Below are 20,835 nucleotides of genomic sequence, written 5' to 3'. Positions count from 1 at the left end.
TACAGGAATGTTTTGAAAAAATCCCTGTGTTTTGCGTGTAAAGTTGATAGCTTTAGACCTTATGTAGGTGACAGGCTGAGGAAGTTGGAGCTGTTCAGTCTGGAGAAGAGAAGGTTACGTGGAGACCTCATAGCAACCTTCCAGGATCTGAAGGGTCTACAGGAAAGCTGGAGAGGGACTCTTCGTTAGGAGCTGCAGCAGCAGGACAAGGGGCAATGGCTACAAATTGAAGGAGGGAAAATTTATGCTAGATATTAGGAAAAAGGTTTTTCCTGTGAGGGTGGTAAGACCCTGGCACAGGTTGCCCAGGGAGGTCGTGGCTGCCCCAACCCTGGTGGTGTTCAAAGCCAGGCTGGATGAAGCCTTGAGCAACCTAGTCTAGCGGGGAGTTGTCCCTGCCCTTGGCAGGGAGGGTTGCTCTGTAAGGTCCATTCCAACCCCTAAAAATTCTATGATGAAATTATTTTTATGATTGTTTATGTTAGCATATGGTGAAAAGAATCTTTGAAGATTTTAATATTGTGTAGGGTTTATTAATAATGTAGAGACATAGTTAACTTTTATCAGTGTGCAAAAGTCCTTGACCTTAATGCAGTAGGAATATATTCTTATAAGTCTTTAAGGGGAATTAATTGTCTCTCCAACAGGAATCAGTCATGGCTGACGACTCTCAGAGAAACTTTCGCTCGGTGTATTATGAAAAAGTGGGGTTCCGTGGAGTTGAAGAGAAGAAGTCACTGGAAATTCTATTAAAAGATGACCGTTTGGGCAAGTTGATTTCACTGTTTCCTTAATTTCTTGGTGATTAGGGGCTGGGGAGAGAGTAATAGAAAATGTTTAGCAGCTGTGCTTAATACTCATTTAAGTTTTGCATCTCTTGTCACTAATCTATGCTATTACCAGCAGTCCTTTGAGTTTCAAAGGTCTGAAAATCTGATTTTCAAAACTATTAAAGATTTGTCAGCTTGCTTGTTTCTTGCCCTGCCCCCCTCATTCTCTCTGCCAAAATAAATGAAGGTTTTTTAGTGAAAGCAGTTTTAATCTGAGAATACATTGTCTCATGCTGTTAATTCCATCTAACTTCAGTGAAGGTTTTGTTACTGCTGTTGGTCCCTGAGGAGTGCTGCATTTCCAGCAGAACAGAAAGACAAATGTTGTCCCTTTAAAAAAGCCCTTGTTTCGACAGTGACATGATTTACAAAATGCCTATAAAATGGTACAGTTTCTTCCCGACGAAACCTAGAGTAGTTTTGCTGTAAATCAAGCCAACATAAATATTTTTCAGAATTGTTGCAGTATTCTCAGCTGAAAGAGTGAAAGCTTTTGTTGATAATATATGATGAAAGTTGGGATTTCAATCTGCAGCTAAAGATTTGTCATACTTAACTAGATCAGAGACGCAAACCTATTTATAATTGTATTTGAATTTATTTCAGTTTTTCTTTCTTTTTATCTCTCTACAGATATTGAGAAGCTTTGCACATTTAGTCAGAGGTTTCCTCTCCCATCCATGTATCGCATACTGGTGTGGAAAGTACTTCTAGGTATGAAATATGACAGAGAATGTAGAATGTAGGAAGGTGTATTTTTTATGTTACGGTGTTTTTTTGTCCTAGAAGAGGTAATGGCATGGATTCTGTGCTGCCTTGCCTACTGATGCATATTTAGCCTATTTTTGTACAATGGCAATTATAAAACAATACAGTAGTTTTTTTAGAACTTTGCTGAAATGTACATAGAAGAGTGTGTTTCTGTATTTAACTCTGTAACACTATCCAAGTAGATTTACAAAATGGATTTGAAATGTGAATTATAAGAAGTCACTGATAACCTAATAAGATACTCAGTTCTGTTGCTGAAATAACAAACAAGTAGAAGTAAAGCTGTGATTAAACTTAAACCGGGCCAAGAATGGAATGTATGTTTATTCTATAGAGAAGCTCAGTGCTCTATAAAATCTTGGTCTCTTCTGGTTTTGCTTCTGGCTTTAAGTTGTATTTGCCATTGAAGAAGCTGTGAGGCCAAAGACAAGTTGCAGTATCCCCAGAAATTGTAAAAAATCAAAGTAGATTATATTTTCCTTGAAGTGCATTGGTCAGATGACTAACTCAAAAGTACTAATGACTTTGCAGTAACTGGGTTTGCTAGATGTGAGGTTGTGCCACTTGGAGACAGGAGGGGCTGTGCAAAGCTCATGAGTTCTGACCCTTACAAGGTGTCTAGAGAGTTGTTTTTCCTGAGAGTTGCTGCACGTAGAGAAGCACTGACAGGTTGAGTGTGAAGATGCATCATCAGACTGCACCTCTGGAAGAGAAATGTGATTTGTCATACTGTTGATGGGGGAGCATTGTGCCACTTTTGAAAACCTTGAGTGTGGCTCCTGTGCTTGGCTTTGTATTGCCAGAGCTGTGCTGGCAGGAAGGGTGCTGAGAGGCAGAATGTTTCATCAGGGAGACCAGCAGCTTCAGTCTGCAGATTGGCTTGGAAGCTGCTGTCTTTTACTGCCTGTGAACTACCCTACATTTTCTTTGTCATTTGGCTCTCCAGAGTGCATGATACAGATCCCATATATATCTCATATGAAGATTTTTTAGCATGTGGTTCAGAGTCAGGAAGATTGGTGACTGAACAGTTTTTCTCTGTTTTAGGATGCTTGTTTGTCTTAGGCGGTGCCATAATCTTGAACAATGTTCATGTAAATATCTGCTTCCCTTCTTGGTGTCTGTATTCCACTACAGTATCTGGAGTTTGAAATAATGTATTAGAAAGTCTTAAATAATTAAATTTTTTTCTTGCCCCTTCCCCTCCAATTTTCTACAATTTAAAAGCTGTGGCTTCATATTCCTGATTATTTGAATTTATACGCCTTTTTTGGCAAAGGTCGTAAGTGAACCGTGCACAGAGGGTGCAAGATCTAATTATAAAACTTGAAGTTCTTGGCATTGATCATTGAACCAATGTATCAAGTATTTCTACTTGATAAAAGCCTCTGCCATTAAAAAGTTTATTGCACCCTGGACCCTAGTAAAGAATCAGCATCCTTTAAAATATTAGTAGGAAGTATAGTGTAGGAGTGACTCAGTACAAGATCCTTCAACCAAAACTGTAATAGTGAAATACAGTCTCTTTGCAAAATTGTGGCTCACTGCAGAGCCAGTGGTCAGTGTTTGGCTGTTTTAGGTAGATGATCTGTGAATCACGTGAAAACACAAAACACATTTTAAGTTAAGTGTATGGAAAAGTATATTCAGATTTAAAAGGATTTTGTATTTTAAACCCAGAGTGATTTATTTCATGGCATGAAGCTGTGTCAGGGGAGGGTTAAGTTGGGTATTAGGAAAAGGTTCTTCACCCAGAGGGTGGTTGAGCACTGGGACAGGCTCCCCAGGGAAGTCATGGCACCTAGCCTGACAGAGTTCAAGAAGAGTTTGGACAACACTCTTGGGCACACGGTGTCATTTTTTGGGGTGGTCCTATGGAGGGCCAGGAGTTGGATTCGGTGATCCTTGTGGGTCCCTTCCAGCTCACCATATTCTATGACTTCAAGTATGCGTCCTGTCATTCTTTACACTCCTCGGGTGAACGGAGATACAAGGACTCTTTTTGTGCTGCATCTCAGTGTTAACACTGTTAGCAAAGCTGGTGTTGAGAAGGACAATGCAAAAGATCTCTCCCTAAATGACTGGAACCACAGCCCAGTCCATTTCTGGTGGGAGGTGTTACATGTCCTCTAAATAATGTTCATAGTTTAACAAAAGAAAGTCTATTCAGTCACCAGAACTATTCTCTGACATACACCAAGGCTTGATGATGCTGTCCCAAGTTACATGGTATGTCAGCAATGCCTCTGTTAACTTCCTGCTCAGGTATGACTCATGATGGTTTCTAGACATCCCTGTGTTGTTTAAGCTTCTCTTCTGTCTGTCCAAGGTAGTCTCCTGTGTTTGAGGAGAGCAGTTGGCAGTATGTACATACAAAGTCATGATGTTGACTCTTTTGGCATAGCATGAAAAATGCCTTGCTCTATCCCAGCTTTTGAAATGCAGACAGGTTTGCAGTTGGAAAAGCAAAGATAATTTTCTGTGTGATGTGCTTGTTACTAAATTCAGCCATTTTGTGGTTTAACACTTGGCAGGAGTATTTTGCTCTTTAAATGAAGATAAAAGCAGCAGATAGCTTGTTTCAGAACTGATTTCTGAAGAATACTTTGTTCTAGTGGATTTCTACACTGGGAAAAATTCTGCTCCCAAAGTGATATGGAAGTGGCATTTTTTTTGCCTTGATGTATGTGAGTTTTTATTTCTGTCAAAGCCTGTGACAGTTTTGTTGTGAACATCATTGCATGGCAAGATTGAATCTTGAGTGAGGGGAAGGAAATGTTGAGCATCTCTAATGGAGATGCAAGTTTAGTTTTCTTTGCCTTTATATTTAGATAGTTTTATTTATTTTTATACTCTCTTTTTTTTCCCCCTAGGAAACTAGAAAGAATACTTGTGCTATGCTAAGGAAGTAGAAATGTTACCTTGCAAAGGGCCTATGTGTCATTCTTAAGTTTTAATCTGTAACCAGTTAAACCTGTGTGACTGATTTTGCTTCTGAGCATTGTTTTAGAGAGGTTTAGTGTATGATGCAGTGAGTAAAGACTTTCTAGCAGTAAATTAATTAATACTGCAGTGTGCAGTAACTTTGCATTGGTTAATTGCATGTGTATATTCTCCGTCATCTCAAAGTGTAGAACTTAAGAAAATCATAGAATCGACCATAAAAATCATGCTGTACCCACTTTGTTTTCAAAATAAATGAAAGCTGGGCACGAATATACAGAATCACAGAACCAGTCAGGTTGGAAAAGACCTCTGAGATCATCAAGTCCAACCTATGATCTTACACCACCATGTCAACTAGACCATGGCTCTAAGTGCCACATAGAGTCTCTCCTTAAACACCTCTGGGGCGGTGACTCCACCACCTCCCTGGGCGGTCCATTCCAGTGTCTAATCACCCTTTCTGTCAAGAGATTCTTCCCAATGTCTAACCTGAACCTCCTCTGGCACAGCTTGAGGCTATGTCCTCTCATCCTGTCACTAGTTGCCTGGGAGAAGAGACTGATCCCCACCTGGCTACAACCTGCTTTCAGGTAGTTGTAGAGAATGTGTAGTACACAACTGGTACTGTACTAAAACCTAGATAGGTATAAACAGGTAAGATTTTTCTTTATGATTGCTTATATTTTGTAATTATTTTGTTTATTTTAGGAATTATTCCTCCTCACCATGAATCTCATGCCTTGGTGATGAAGTACCGGAAGGAGCAGTACTGGGATATACATCATGCTCTTCGTGTAATTCGTTTTATTAATGATTCTACCCCACAGGTAGATGTTTTTCTCCGCATACATCAACTGGAATCAGGAAAATTGCCTCGGAACTTGGCTTTTCCATTGGTCAGTTCTCATTTTTAACAGTTGCACTTCAAACTGTAAACCATTGAGAAACTGAACTGCAAGTCACCCCACAAATGCACGTTAGATAGACCAAGTAAGGTGAATGGAAATCAGAGTACTGCTAGTATGCAAGAAGGAATTTTAGTCAGAGTGCTTTTCTCTTTTTCTTCCCCTAAGTACTTATGTAAGATTTTATGCTTTAAAATCTCTTTTGTGTATTTTGCCTGCTAGGTTTCAAGCCTCTTGTACTCTACTGCACTTCAGTTTCTTGTAGCATTGAAATGAAAATGACATAATCTTAGTGGAGCGCATAGATTCTTACAGGAATAATTCATAGCCAGTACAAGCAGTGATCTAAATGCAAATCACATATATTTAGATTATTTGTCCTTAAATCTAGACTTTAATGTACTGACCTCCTTTTTGTGTTAGTCTGAAGTGATGCAGACTCCTGTCAGGTAATGCTTGTTCTCTGCAGTTTGCAGTGTACTCACACAAGGGTAAATGAGTCTGTGTTTTGATGGTAAGTCAGTGTGATGGGAAAAATGATGTGTGGTTCTTTTGTATAAGCCTCTATGAAAGAGGACATATAAAAGGAGCCACAGGACTTTATGAAGTGGATTTCATCCTGTATTTAAAGTTAATTTATCCATGTTCACTCTAGCCCAGCTTTGGTACTTGTCATCTGTAATCACAGAATTTGACCCCAGAACCTAAAGAGAAGTTCAAAATTAAAAAAGGTTAAAGTTTATATGGAAAAGTCAGTAATATTTTGAACTAGAGGACTACACATAGCATGCTCTTGTCAGAAGAAGGAGAGTGTTTTTGGCCCTTAGCTTTGCCTGGGAACGTGGCCTTCCTACCCTGCAAGTTTCCTGTAGAGAAAGTTCCTTGATCTTGGCATGTGACCCAGTGGCTGAAAATTCATTCCTTCTCGAGCAGTAGTGCCTTCTGAGCAGGTGTTTTGTCAGTGCATCCCAGAGCACTAGCTGCTCTCAGTACTGCGATGGGGTTTCATAAAGGTGGTGTTTAGCAGACCCCCAGTTATTAGCCCTGTAACTTAGGTTTGTTTTGCTGAAGAAAGCATTTGTTCCCTTTGTGCTAGCCTGTTTTCAGTGCAATAACTGTCCACTTAAACTTGTAAGGGACTACTGCTTGATAGTCATGCAGATGATTTATTGTGGAGGCAGAGGGAGTATTAAGATGATGTTGGATTGATCTAAATATTTTGAAATGTTAAAGTAACAGACCACAGAAGTCTGCTAAAATGTTTTCTGTGCACACAAAAGCAGAGTTTAAGTAGGGATATGTGTGTATTGCAGCAGCCTATGTAGCAGAGACATGTCCCAGTAGTATTTAAGACTCTGCACTGCAGCCTGGGATGCTGTAGTTTACTGCTGCTGAGGGTTACAGTACATCAGACTGTGGGTACACATCTGGCTTGTTACCCTGCCTCCTCTTGTAGTCAGTATTGCCTGTGTAAGGAAGACTGTAGGAAACAGGGCAAATACAGAGCCTTTTGCTTTGCATCTTCCCAGTTCCTGAGTCAGCTGTTGGCATGAGGTCTGTCTAGCTGGTTTCAGAGTTAGTTTGCTTCCATCTACCCTACATGCAGTCATACCGTTACTTGTGGTTTAGGCATGCTGGTACTTCTGTTAGGAAAGTATATCCTCATGAGAAGATGACAGTGTGCCCATCGCATGCTTCTAGTCACGTATTGTGGGGAAGAACGTAATTATCACCTGGAAAAGGTATTTAGTTGTCTCTAAGAAGATACTGACCTCAAACCAAATGATTTTCTGCATGTTGAAGTTGGGTATACAACTCATGGCTGAATTTTTTTTTTCAGTAACTGTAACATCCATGACAAAAGTGTTTGAGGGGCGTGTCTGGCCCTTAGCAAGGAACAGGATGAAAAATTCTGCTGCTATGCAATGTAAAATTGTGGCCCATCTAAGTAGGATTATTGCTACCTTGTTAAAGTGTAGCATTTTCTCGATTGTGGCCCATCTAAGTAGGATTATTGTTAAAGTGTAGCATTTTCTCATTTGAGAAAATTCAGAGCTTTGTAACAGAGTTGTTCCAAACTCCTGTTGTGTGTTTTGGTTTTGAAAGCAAGACAAGCCTTACTCGGTCTGTTTTAATAGGTTTCTGTCGTCATAGTGCAGCTGCTGCCCGATGTCTTATTTATGAGTGTCAGAACAGCTCATTGTGTGTGTTGATTCCCCTTTGTTTTCCCAAGTAGCAGGGAAAAGGAATAGAGGAATAATTTAAATCAGTCCAATACTTCTGTGTAGTTAACTTTTTTTTTGGCTTTGTTTTCCAGGAACCTGAAGATGAAGTGTTTCTTGCTATTGCTAAAGCAATGGAAGAAATGGTGGAGGATCCTATAGAATGCTATTGGCTTGTCAGTTGCTTTGTGAATCAGCTGAACAGCAAGCACAAAGATTCATTACAACAACTGGTAAGGATAAAGCACCTTTTTTTTCTTCTTTTTGTGAGAAGAGGCAGTCACGGAAAGCTTTAATACATGGGTACAACTGGAGTGTCAGGGGCAGCACCCTTGGATTCTGTTCCACCAGCTGATTTGAGAAAACAGGAGGATGGTGATCGTGCAATGCTGTAGGACACTGTCTAATGTAACATTAGAAATTGGGTTTATTTGTTGCATGGTAGTTGTCAGTTACATCTGATCTTCTTTTTGGGTTGTCTGACATTGTATGTAGTTGGATTATATTCCTCACAAATCGGTCACTTAAGAGTTTATTTTAAGCAATTGAAAATGTCACAAAGTGAAGAGCATCTTGATGTATGTCTGCTACTTTTTAGGCTGCATCTCTGACATCCATGTGGTGCTCATTGGGTGACAGACAAAGCACAGTTGTTTTGCTTCATAAATGGAGCAGGGTACTACGTCCTCAGAAAAACACTATGTTGCAAATAAAGTTATAATAAAAAGTGGAGTAGTTTTCTTTCAGCACTAATCATTTAAACACTATCACAGAACATAAATTTTGAATTTCTTATTGATTTATAAAATTAAAATTTGATTGTAAGCAAATGCTACTTAAAAAATTACAGAAGCTTTTGTCATTCTTTAAATGGCCTTAACAGATAAGAAGCTTTTAGTTAGTCATGTCCACTGAGATAAAAGTATCAGAGTACCTGTGCACTTGCAACTGCTGAACGAAAATTTGTTTTGGAAAGTTATGCCTGCCCTTTGTTTGCTATTCTTTTGGAACTAAGAAATAGTTTTTAAACCTGCCTCCTGTTCCTGGAGGTGATACCAATTTATTCAATTCCTTTCAAAGGAAAAAAGGAGTATTTTTTTTTAAGAAAGTGTGTGCTCTCACTACATAAAGAGTGCCAAGTGTCTCTCTCCCTAATTTTTTTTTGTGGTACCAAGACTGTGTGTGAGAATATGGACAGAAGAGTGTTTTCTCCCTTTGGCAGCTGAAGTCATTAGCTATTTACCTAACTATGAGAAAAAGCATAAAGGTATCCCATAATTTATAAAGACATATGTATGGTGTGAAATTAAAATTGAAACAAAATGAGAATTATCCTTATTTGTGCTTCTAAATACTTTGGGTTTTTAAACAGTAAATCAATGTCCAGCTTTTAATGTGTTGCACAGGGATTTACCCTCAGAATTGATTTTTCTGGGTTTTGCTGCAGTGTGTATAGATTTTGTTTGATGTGTGCTGAGGCAGTTTGGTGTGAGGTGAATGAAACTGAATTTTGCTTGTGAAGGTAGAGGTAATTAGTGCATGTTTAATCTCTGCATTGCTCTCAAACACCTTCTTGCATTAGGGGATACTGCATATATTGGAAGTTCTGCTAGTGGTCAGCAATTCAAGGAAGCTGAGATTGTTTAATTAAGTAGTTAAGTAGTTGCAAAAGTCAGTAACACTCGTATTTTGGAACAGTTAAACCAATGCAAGTTCATTATTTTAACATGTTAATTTATGCCCATTGAATTTTTAAGACATTGCATGTCCTAGAGTGTGCATTAACTATGAAGGTGTCCTGATGTGAGTTACCTAGAATTTTCCCATCCTTTCTCAGCCAAAAGTTCTGGAGCAGTATTTGAACATTGAAGATAACAGACTCCTGATGCATCTGAAAGCATGTGCTGCTATGAGCAAACTCCCTTACGATCTTTGGTTTAAAAAGTGTTTTGCAGGATGTTTACCTGAGTCCAGTTTACAGAGGCAAGTTCTCTTTCTTTTTGTTCCCTTTGTAATTTCATAGTAATTTTAGATTTTTGTCGTCACTATCAGGCAAAGAGCTTTCTGTACTTTATCTGTAAGATTATGGTGTTAAATTTATTGCTGACTTGGAAATGATAAAATTGGATTTAATTCCCCTTGTCACTAACTCAGGATAATCAGTCTCTGTGTGATCATTTCACTCATTGAAATTGAAGAGGAATGGAGTAAGTATACCAGCTGATTCTGTTAGACACTTAATGCCTCCCAGGATTTGAAACTCCAAATCCTCTCTTAGTGATGGATAGCTGAATGGTAGTCAGTTTTCAGACTTTTTAACTAAAATCCTTGCTTAGGGAGTGATTGTATTACTGTATTATCATTAGATGCAAGAGATTTTGGGAATGTGTACTGGTTTTGGCTGGGATAGGTTAAATTTCTTCACAGTAGCTGATATAGGGCTGTGTTTGGGATTTGTGCTGAAAACAGTGTTGAAGCACAGGGATGTTTTAGTTACTGCTGAGCAGGACTTACACAGCACCACTCTGCTCCTCACACCAGCCCACCAGCGAGGAGGCTGGGGGTGCACAAGGAGTTGGGAGGAGACACAGCCAGGACAGCTGACCCCAACTGACCCAAGGGATATCCCATTCCATATGGAGTCATGCTCAGCAATAATGACAGGGTGAAAGTTGTCGGAGGGGAGAGCTCACTTGGGGCTTTGCTGGGCATCAGTCGGTTGGTGGTAGGCAACTGTTTTCATTTGTCTCACTTGTCTTTCCTAGGTTTTATTTTCCACTCTTTCATAGAATCATAGAATCAACCAGGTTGGAAGAGACCTCAGAGATCATCGAGTCCAACCCTTTGTTATTTTCTGTTTCTTTCCTTAAAATTTTTGAAACTTATTATTTATTTTTCATTATGAAACTTTTTCTTCTCAACCCACAAGTTTGTTTCTTACTTCTACTCTTCCAGTTCTTCCCACATCCCACTGGTGGGGGGAGTGAGTGAGTGGCTGTGTGGTGCTCTGTTGCTGCCTGGGGTTAGACCATGACTGAATGCTTATGTTAAAAAGTACTAGAGCAGGTTGAATATCGCAAAGTTAATGAAATAGTGGATTATGTCAGGATTCTACAGTTAGAAATAGGTTGTCAGGCTTTTAAAAGGGCAAAATTGTTGTGTGTGTCATTTCACTGAAGGGCATTTGAAGTGAATCTTGTATGATTTCTCTGGTTTTGCTGCCTGAGAACTCTTGGAAAGCAGGAAATTCAAGCTAGATGTAGAGAAACATTCGTTCTGCAGTAAAAAGAGTTGCTAATAGCTGAACAGGACATGGCACAAAAAAAACAATGGTTTCATTTTCAGCTGCCTGAAAACTTTGAGAAGTAACAAAGGAAGTTGTACTCCAGCACTTCCAGAACTTCAGTGGTTAATAACAGGAAGCTGTAGAAAGTGCTATTATGGTGGTAAAGTTGGCCATAATCTGAATAGTGAATGAAATCTTATTTGTTTATCTGGGACTTCACATTTCATGAAGGAAAGTGGGAATTGGCTGTTTTAAAAAATGTTTTATTTGCCTTATAAAGATAAGAAGGTTTTAGGGAACAAGCTGTAAGATTAGAAGTAATGCTTTCTGGTCTTGTTGGACCATGGTCTTTGAGGTTCTGTATGTTCTGCTGTTGGCAAGGAATATGTTTGAGAGGAAACAACCTTTTGAACCAAAGCTGAAGGATTTGGTAGTAGACCTTTAGGTGCAGCATGGTAGTTGTTATGTGGCAAGTTCTTCTCATCAACACCTATAAGGCTCCAAAATAGTCATCTCTGTGTAGTGGTTGTGTGTGATGTGGTGGTTGAAACCTTTTACAACTTATATGGCTACAGAAATTATGTAAGCATGTGTAGTATAGGATGTTTTAGAGCCTTAAAAGCAATTGAGCACCTATGATTCACCTACATCTCTGTCACATTTGCGTTAGTATGTTACTTTTAGCAGGTAATGACTGATCTTGTTTCGTTGTGCTTTCTCTGTGTGCAGCTTCATGCCTTAAAGCATAAACTACTGTCAGTAGAAGTGACCTACCTGAGACTTGCCAGTCTCTTCAGGCCTTTTTTTTCCCTGTGGGCTTTTGTGACCTGAAATACCCTTAGTAATCTACTGCATTGGGAACCTCTTTGCATGTCTCCTAGGAAATATTTTGATTTAGAGCTTATGTGATTCAATTTTGCTACTGGGTCTTATGGCTGAGAACTAGAACTGAATGCAGAATTTGCATCAGAGCAGTTTTGCTCTTGGAAGGTGAAGGGTTTTTAAATTTCTGTTGAAAATCGAACATTTCATGGAGCTGAGTCATCTTGATAGTGTGAAAGAAAAAAACAGATGAAGAATTTTGTTTTCATATTTCGTCTTGTCAGAATCTTTAGTTTCAAACTTCTACCATTTTGTATCAGTTTGTTTATATATTTTGTCTGGTAAGTGTATATGTTTAGCGTTTGCATATACTGTTTTACCTTACTGAAATAGATTATTTTGAAGACCTAGAATTTTTTTAATGCCCTCCTCCCCCCTCATGGGAAAGGTCAGAGTATTGGATTTTTCTATCACCCTGGAGTAAAAACAAATTTCAGTGTTGGTACTTCTGATGGCAGAGCAATCCCTTTTCCCAGCAGTTCTTGTGAGAACGTGATAAAAGTGCACTTTTTCTTGGCAGTTTAGGTTTCTGAATTATTCAGTTGTAATCATAATGGCCTTATTCGCTAAGGAAATAACATACTTCATGTGTAGCATGTGACAGATGAACTTAATTAATGCTTGGAGACTTGGGTTGGATTAGAATCTAGAAGCCTGAATGCTTATCTGAAATGTATCCAAATGGCAGTGTTGGAACTGCTGAGATTTGAAAACAGGTCTCCAATTCTCCTGTGAATTCTACTTACTTTTTTTGTCAAGTGAGAGATGATTTGAACACAGTCTTTTATGATCTAATTTAACTTACCGTTTAGCACTGTATTTCTTGGAGAGGTTGCTTGCTTTCTATAAATTGTAGTCTTCTCTGCCAAGCAGCTAAATCTAAATTTCATGGTTTGTTTTTTTCCTCCTTCTCTAAGATATACAAGATTTGAATATGCTGTGCAGAAATGTATCTGATAATGGTGAAATGAAGTTGCACAATCCCAGCTTTACTCCTGACAGGCATTGTCACTCAGTGTAAATACTGTTTTATAGCACACTTCTAGCTACAATTTATCTTAATTTAAATGGGTTTGGAAAATGTGTATAGACAGGTCTCACGTGGAAACTGTGAGCTTATGCAGTGGCTTTGTGTGCCCTAATACACTTGACATATTATGCAACAAGCTGCTTAGCAAACTTCTTAAAAGTGCCGTGTTGGTAAAAGAGAGGAGCAGAGTGGCCATTTCAGAGGCTCTGTATCCCACCTGGAATATAGACAGGTGCTCCCTGGAATATGAACCAGCCTGCAACACAGTTTGAGAGGGACAGAAAAGTGTACTTGTCTCTGAGACAGGGAGAGAAATGGATCTCATAGTTGTTTTCATACTCATCATTGCCCTGTTTGTTTGATTTCTGCAGCAGCATTGTCTGGTTATTTGCTGGGTAAGCACCATGTGTGGTGCTGTGTGGGCCTTCAGCTGGAGATCCTACTGTTAAAACTTCATGTCCTGTTTGTGTCTTCAGTTCTTCTGGCTGAGTGACACTTTGGCTGCCAATGTGTTCCAGCACTGTCACCCCAGATGATCCTGCCATAACAGAAGTGGTGCAGCTTTGCAGTTGTAATTGTGACCGAGCCAGGGGTTTTTATGGCCTAGTGATGCCAATCACGTATCATACCCCTGACTAATGTTGTTTGTATTCTGCACTGAAGGCTTGGCATTAGCAGGGTGAGGTTAGGTTATTAGTCTCTGGCAGCTTGTTAGCGGCAAAGCATTTGGTCATTCTGAAATCTTACAACTTTCAATCTGCCACTACCTCATATATTAATAGATGACTTCTGTAGATTTACATCTGTGATCTCCATGTCTTCCATAAATTACACCTAGTCCTAAAAATGTAAGTAATTTGTTAGTGGAAACAGCAGAAATATGAAAAATGTCTTAAATCTACTGTGGAGTGGGAGGGCATAAGAATGTGCACGTGGATTACTGCTACAGAGAAACTTAATTAGAAACTTAATTCAGTTTGCCGTTGTCTGACTGATTCTTGTGCTGCTTCCCAACTCTATAAATGGCCAGGCACAAGATCATGGTGTGGCATCAGGGTGAGATTTGTGTGAGCCTCATCGTGTTCCTCCATGCCCAGTTACTGCCAGAAGGACACCCAGAAGTGCAGGCACAGGAGAAAGCATTGGTTCTTTTTGGGTATCTCTGGCCTGGGTGACAGGAGGGCCAGAACCAGAGGATAAGGTCAAGTGTGTTTACCCTGCAGCCTAGGGAAAAACTATGAGATTAGTGGTAATATTTTAGAAGAAGGGAAAGCTGCAGTGCTGTGATGCTTCTTGTGTACTACTGCACTGTAGTGGTGTAGGAGCCTCAGAAACTGCCCTGGGAATGGCAGCCCTTTGCACACAGGTGCACGTAGGGTAAGTCGTATCTCATCCACAGAAAAAGCTCAGTGAGAAGCAAATGGTTTCTTTTGCATAATCCTTGCCGTGCTCTCTGCCTTCACAGCTTCCTGGTCCTTTTTAGTTTCCCTTGTGGTTGTCACTACTGTTTCACTGTCCAAGAAATACCTACAAGAGTGCTCCTGTGGTTAATTGAGTAGTTGCATTTCACAGAGGGTGATAGTCGCACAAAACAGTGATTTTCGTGCATACCTTCTGTTTCAGCATGCCTGAATAGGGCTGAGGGCACAGTCGAATGATTTTTTCTGTTGTACTGTTAAGCTGCTGTGGTTGAATAGGGCTGAGGGCACAGTCGAATGGTTTTTTCTGTTATACTGTTAAACTGCTGTGGGTTTTTTCCATTTTGGACACAGTTTATGTTGTTGCTTCTGGCTCTGCTGGCACAGGCAAGGTGCTGACTGTTGATCACAGTGTGGCACGGTCATTCCCAGATTACTGTCACTGGTGGAGTTGCATTGAGAGTAACAATAGCTGGAAATGTTAAGGGGAAAATATTGCAGCAGACACAGCTGGTTGGTGCTGACATCTCATCCGCTTTTCTATGCACCATCTTCCAAAATTTGTTAAGACAGTGGTGATTTAGATACTGCATCTGTTTTACCATTGTTAGAACATTTGTTCTGGAATCAGACTAAATAATGCAGGAAAACAATAGAGTGTTTTCTGAGCAGAGCATGTAACCTAAATGTAATTTTGGAGACTGAAGTCAGGAGAACTGGAAGCAAAATAATGAAAGAAGGCTGTATATTTTGTATTAGGATCAGTAAATTTGTGTTTGAATTAACGTGAGCTTTGCTACGAACTTTTAAAATTATTTTGTGTTTTTAAGGTCTGCTGCTCTCTGTAATTATTATTTTTAATGATAGTTCTGATGCACATGAAGCATATGGGGAAGCTGTTCTTGAGTTCTAAACAGATACTTCTGTGAAGGAAAATGCTTTAGAAGTAAACAGGGATAACCTGTACAGTGTGGAACAGCACTGTTGTCTCAGTTCTCTTATCCTTGCTCAAAGCTTCTAGGCCTGACTTCGACATCAGTGTAATGTCTATAGTGATCATTTGTCCTGGGATGCTTGAACCACAAAGCAAACAGTGAAATTTTGATCTTGGATTAAGTGTTGTTGCTCCCCATATGGGAATCATACTCATTTTTTTAATCATAGTGAGATAGGGAATTAAAACTAAATTGAAAAGGAGAAAGAAATTGGCAGTGCCTTTTTCCCCATCTGTCCATGTGGATTTTTTTGTTTTATGCTTATTTTAAGAATAGTCCTGAGGATTTTACATATTCTTTTCCTCAGGTCTTCATTTTAAGTTAAAATCTAGTCTAAATTTTTTGATGGAGAGGTTGTGAAAATAGTGTCAAAAGAGTTACATGAATAGAAGGTTAAGAAACTGACACAGAGTTGACTCGAGTCACTGCGTGAAAAATAAGCACTGTGCAGCAGCAGCAAGCCTTGCACATTAGGAATTATAAAGCTTTTCACCAAAATTATCACAGAAAAGTTGAGGTTGGCAGGGACCTCTCAGGGGCATCTGGTCCAGCCACTCCCTCTGCTCAAGCAGGGCTGCCTAGAGCCAGTTGCCCAGGACCACATCCAGACACCTTTTGAATGTCTGCAAGGAAAGAGATGACTTCATCTCTCTGGACAACCTGTGCCAGTGCTCAGTCGCCCTCACAGTGAAAAAGTGTTTCCTGATGTTGAGAGGGAACCTCCTGTATTTCAGTTTGTCTGTTGCCTCAGGTCCTGTGACTGGGCACAACGGGAAAGAGCCTGGTTTTGTCCTTTTCGCACTCTCCTTTCAATATACATTGATGAGATTCCCCAGATCCCTTTCTTTTCCAGGCTGAGCAGTCCCAGCTCTCTCAGCCTTTCCTCATAGGAGAGATGCTGCAGTCCCTTCATCATCTTAGTGGTTCTTGGCTGGGCTCTCACTTCTTAACTCCTTGTTGAAAGGTGTGATACCTACACTTCAATTCAGCTGTCAAAGTTCATGCCAAGCCTGCACTGTGCTCTCCTGGGACTCCTGAGGAAGGTCATACAAAAGTTGAGTCATACAAAACATTGGAAGAAGCACACCCATAGATACAAATTTATAGTGGGCTGCAGAAGGTGTTTTTCAGTTAGTGTTACTGTGTTCAGAAATTACAGAGGATAGTATGTGATCTTTGTCCCCCGTGTTTTTATTTGGAAGGAGAAATACTTTGAACAGGTGCCCAGAAGGAGCAAGAACTGTAGTCCTCAGAAAGTCTTTCTGACACAACTGTTAAAATTCAAGAACTAAAAATAATGCAAGCCCATAAAAGCTGCCATCTGACAGATGGTTTCACACTGGTTTTGGATAATCTCTCATCCCAAGTCTGTTGAACTGGGCCTGAGAGAGAGCTGCCAGATGAAGGATGATTTCAATTTGTTGCAGGCTGTTTTAGTAAGAAAGATCATTTTAATATTCACCGAAGTTCTGTTGTTGAAGTACAGGCATCCTTTGGAGACCTGCCCTTCAGGTTTTCTTAAAACTGTGAGGTCCAGGTATGGTTTCATACAAGTGCTTGGAGTGCTTAGGTCATTCTGAGAGAGTCTGTGCACAGTGGGATGGGTTGGATGACTTAATAGTTATTCCTTGTGCCTAATTTAAACATCATGGATTATATCCTGGTGATAGGTCATATTTGTATCTCACACAGCAATGGCCTGGAATATTTAGCTGCTTGGGGTGCAGTAGTTCAGCATTACATCCCTATGAATTTTCAGCTATTTAGCTGTTTGAAGGGTCTTTGTTATGCATGCTAACAAAGATAGTTTCTGCCTTCTTTTTTGCACTAGGAAAAATTCTCTCCTTTACCATACACTGTAGAGTAGTTGTTACAGTTCAGACAATTAAAACAGGATTTGCTTTTTGTACTTGAGCTTGTAAACAGTTGAATTTCCAAACAGCAACACACCATATCACAATGCATATCAGTTCTCTCTCGTCATCCCTTTGCTCTGTACAGAATCAGGAGTTGATAAAGTATCTTTTATTTAGCCTGACCCAAATAATCCAATACATTGCTGTTATTCAGAAAAGCAGTCTGGAAAGAAGTGATTGTACAAAGACTATTCTAGCAGATAAATAAGCAGATAAGCACTGCAATAAAGATTTGATGACTCCTTTTCACTTTTTTGTAGAGTTTGGGACAAAGTTATTAGTGGGTCCTGCAAGATTCTCGTTTTTGTTGCTTTGGAGATATTATTAACCTTTAAAATGAAGATAATAGCACTGAATACTGCAGAAAAGATCACCCAGTTTTTGGAAAATGTAAGTACTCTATTGTGCTTGGCATTACCTTTGATGGTCTATAAAAGCATGTTTCAGCCTTAGTCACTTGCCTGTGGCAGAAGTACTGTAAGATGCTGTGACATTACTTACTGAGAACAGTGTGGTAGTACCAAGGTGAAGAGAGAATGTGCAGGGATGAGGAGAATAATCTTTTCTATCAGGAGGTAAGGCTTTCATAGAATTAAATGATTTTTGGGCTTGAGGAATGTATTACCTATATTTGTACAGAATTGACAATATGCCTTGTGATACTGAAGGATGTTTCTGTGAAAGTAAGTGCAGGTGAGGTTAGGTTAATTTTCTGGAAGCCTCTTCAGTTTCTGGCACCTTCTTTTGCTTCTTGCCTGAGGGCGAATCTGTAGACTCAGGGTGTGTTTTCTGTTGCTGTGAGGTTGAGGTCATGAACCTGACCCTGAACTTTCCTTCTGTGAATAGCAACAAGCACCAAGCAGGGCTGTAGGGCCCCAGTGTAACTCAGGTTAGTGAGGTGAGATGAGTTTGTGGTCGTAGATGGCCAGTATGGTAAGATCTTTTTGTCCAAAACCTGGAGGTAATAGGGTGTGTGCAGGACTGAGGGGTGGTGGGACGGTAGGGCCGGGAGATGGGATTCTAGTCTTGTTTTCTTTTTTTTATAAAGAGATAAAATCTGAACTGGACATTGAAAAGCTTTATGTTAAACTAAACAACCCAAATAAAGTTCTCTGACAGGGCATCTTGTCCCGATCTTTTGTAGATTCCTCAAGACAACACTGACGCTATTGTCAGCAAAGCTGTAGATCTGTGGCGCACGCACTGTGGGACTCCAGCACACTCAGTCTGAGAACTCTTCACTTGTGTCAGCTTGGGGAAAAAAAAAAAGGACGTTTGAAATGACATTATACCACTCTTCCTCTATCCTAGTGTGATGTTCCTCATTAACTGTTCTTTGTAAAGCTCTTATTAAGGTGCAGTGACCAATATGTAAATATTTTTCAATAAATACCAGTGGAATGAACATACCTAGTGGTGCTGTGATCATGTCCAAAGTGTTTGTTGGTCAGCCAGCTGCAGTGTTTTGATTGCACACTGTGCTCTCTTGCTTTTGCAGAAGTAAATCTAATTCTGGAAGCAAGGTGAGTAGACTTGCAATTTAAAAATATTTCTGTATGCCACCTTACACTTGATATGTAAGTAGTTCTTACTTGGAGGTGTTTTTAAGGTGAATTTACTGCATGTTAGTCTGCTGGCTGGTGGACCAGCAGTTCTTTGCTGGGAATGTAATTGTACTCTATTAATACTGTAAATTGTCAGGTAAACGAGGCTTCACAAGTCTGAGGTAGAGGATGTCAGAATGACCAGGGGTGACATCCTTTTCTGAAGTGTTTAAGAAGACTTCTTATCTGTCAGTCAGCTCCCTATGGCTGTACCTTCTCCTTTGCTCATCATGGAAGATGTGCTAGAGAGGTAGATATGTGCAGGTATGTATAAAATCAGTGGGATGAGTCAATATAATTTAGAGTTTCAGGCCAATGCCTGTGAGTTCTTAGCTTGAAGGTGTTGGAATTTGATTTTTGTTTGGCTTAGATATCAAAATAAATTTAATACAGAAATGTAATTCATGATGATACAAGCAGAGTGATTAGCCACAGATAGAGATTTACTGGAGAGCTGATCTTTTCCTTGTAAAAGTGTGAAATTCTATTTCTGCCTCTTGCATGGACCAGGGAATTGTATATAAAAACATGTTGCTTAGCTGTTATTTGGCTGAAATTGATGCTCAGTATTCCAAGTGCTAAGTATGCTCATTGCACTTCAGAGAGTGTGTTTAGCTTGCAGTAGGTGTAGTGCAGACTTAAAATGCTTTAGAAACTTTTGTTTTAAACTAGGTCAGGTTTACCTTCCAGCACATTAACTGGGGAAGCTTGGGACTCAGCTCAGGCTACCCCTAAAACCCTGGGTAGGTGACCTGTGCTGGATGCTGAGGTGCTGCTGTTAGTGCTGCTGGAATGCCTCAGTTTAGCCAGTTCAGAGAAAGCATGTTTGTGTCTGCTTTGAAATCCATCGTTGTGTCTGCATTGTAGTGTAATCCACTGAGTTCACGTCAGAGGGAGCTAGTTTTCCTAGCACAGGCACGGGAGCTGGGTGAGGTGGATGGGGAAAGAGCACACACGTCCTGTGAGGAACAGCACTGCATTCTGTGACATGCACTGCACAGATTTGTCCAATAATGGCCACGGGTGCAGTGTGAGAGATTGCTCATTTGAAGATTTTTCCCCCGGCTGCACAGCTAATTCCCCAAACCCCAAAGGTATGCGTGCATTATTCAGGCCTTTACACCTTGGATTACTTGGTCATTTAGAAAACAAGCAGCGATGACACTGAAGGAGTTCAGTAGTTTCAGTCTTGAAAGGGAATCAATAACTCATATTCTGTGAAGAGAGGTGCACTGAATCAGGATTAGAAAAGCCAGTCAGTGTTACTGATTCCAGACTTGCCAGGGAGTGTTCCTGCAATTACTATTTGATTGAAGACTCTGAACGTTTTTCTAATTTAAAGAAGCCTTTCTCTTCCACTAGGCAGGACCTGGAGCTGCACAGAGGAGAGAGATCTCCTTTTGCATCATCACAAGGGGCTGAGGCTGGCAGGGACCTCTGGAGTCCATCTGGTCCAACCCCTGTTCCCAAACAGGATCACTAGAGCCAGTTGCTCAGGACCATGTCCATGTGGCTTTTGAATATCCTCAAGGAGAGAGGCACTACCACCTCTCTGGGCAGCCTGTGCTCAGTCACCCTCACAGTAAAATATTTTTGTGTTTCTGTATGAGCAGTGGCAATTTTACTTAACATCCCATTGTATGTGGGTGGATCCTCAAATGCTGCTCTGCTGTAATGTCCCGCTGAAGTTTGTATGCTGCTGTTTCAGTTCCATGTACAGAGAAGGAACAGGAGTGTTTCTTTAATGCAGAGTGCATTATTTATTGTGGGCTGTGCTGAAAGAAGGGAGTTCTCTAGAGAATATGTAGTGGTTTAACTCCATGCTTCCTTCACCAACCTGGTAGGAGACATTTGTGTATCTCTTAGTGGATCCATTCCTCTGACTTTCACTATGGATTTATGAGGGAATCAGTTTATACAGAAAGCTCACTGAATTCCTGAAAGACTGGAAGCATGAATCTGGCTAACTTAATACTCGGGTAATTTTGGGTGGTTGCTCAGTTGCACATACACTCAGTAGAACATAATGG

At 40.1% G+C, this 20,835-nt stretch overlaps 1 protein-coding gene across 2 annotated transcripts; it reads left to right on the top strand.

Moving 5' to 3' along the window:
- The first annotated feature begins 653 nt into the window (after nt 1-653).
- On the top strand, nt 654-18,607 carry TBC1D7 (TBC1 domain family, member 7). 2 transcript variants are annotated; one of them, XM_009084005.1, is made up of 7 exons: nt 654-768; nt 1,464-1,544; nt 5,256-5,443; nt 7,770-7,907; nt 9,512-9,657; nt 17,462-17,591; nt 18,346-18,607. In XM_009084005.1, exons 1-7 carry the CDS (start codon nt 657-659, stop codon nt 18,430-18,432), a joined length of 882 nt encoding a protein of 293 aa, XP_009082253.1. In that variant the 5' UTR covers nt 654-656; the 3' UTR covers nt 18,433-18,607. The 2 variants fall into 2 exon arrangements, with proteins under 2 accessions (XP_009082253.1, XP_009082254.1); XM_009084006.1 differs by lacking the exon at nt 1,464-1,544 and having other exon boundaries at nt 657-768.
- The last annotated feature ends 2,228 nt before the right edge of the window (nt 18,608-20,835 follow it).

This window comes from Acanthisitta chloris, unplaced genomic scaffold, assembly GCF_000695815.1.
Source record: "Acanthisitta chloris isolate BGI_N310 unplaced genomic scaffold, ASM69581v1 scaffold18351, whole genome shotgun sequence".
Classification (NCBI taxonomy): Eukaryota; Metazoa; Chordata; class Aves; order Passeriformes; family Acanthisittidae; genus Acanthisitta; species Acanthisitta chloris.
The sequence above is the reverse complement of the archived record's forward strand: the minus strand, read 5'-3'. Positions and strand labels throughout refer to the sequence as shown.

What these genes read in the sequence shown, in the direction of transcription:
- TBC1D7 (XM_009084005.1), top strand. Translation starts at nt 657, where the DNA reads ATGGCTGACGACTCTCAGAGAAACTTTCGCTCGGTGTATTATGAAAAA. An exon ending in CCTGAGTCCAGTTTACAGAG is followed by an intron (nt 9,658 to 17,461) that starts GCAAGTTCTCTT and finishes ACTTTTTTGTAG; the next exon opens with AGTTTGGGACAAAGTTATTA. An exon ending in TCACCCAGTTTTTGGAAAAT is followed by an intron (nt 17,592 to 18,345) that starts GTAAGTACTCTA and finishes GATCTTTTGTAG; the next exon opens with ATTCCTCAAGACAACACTGA.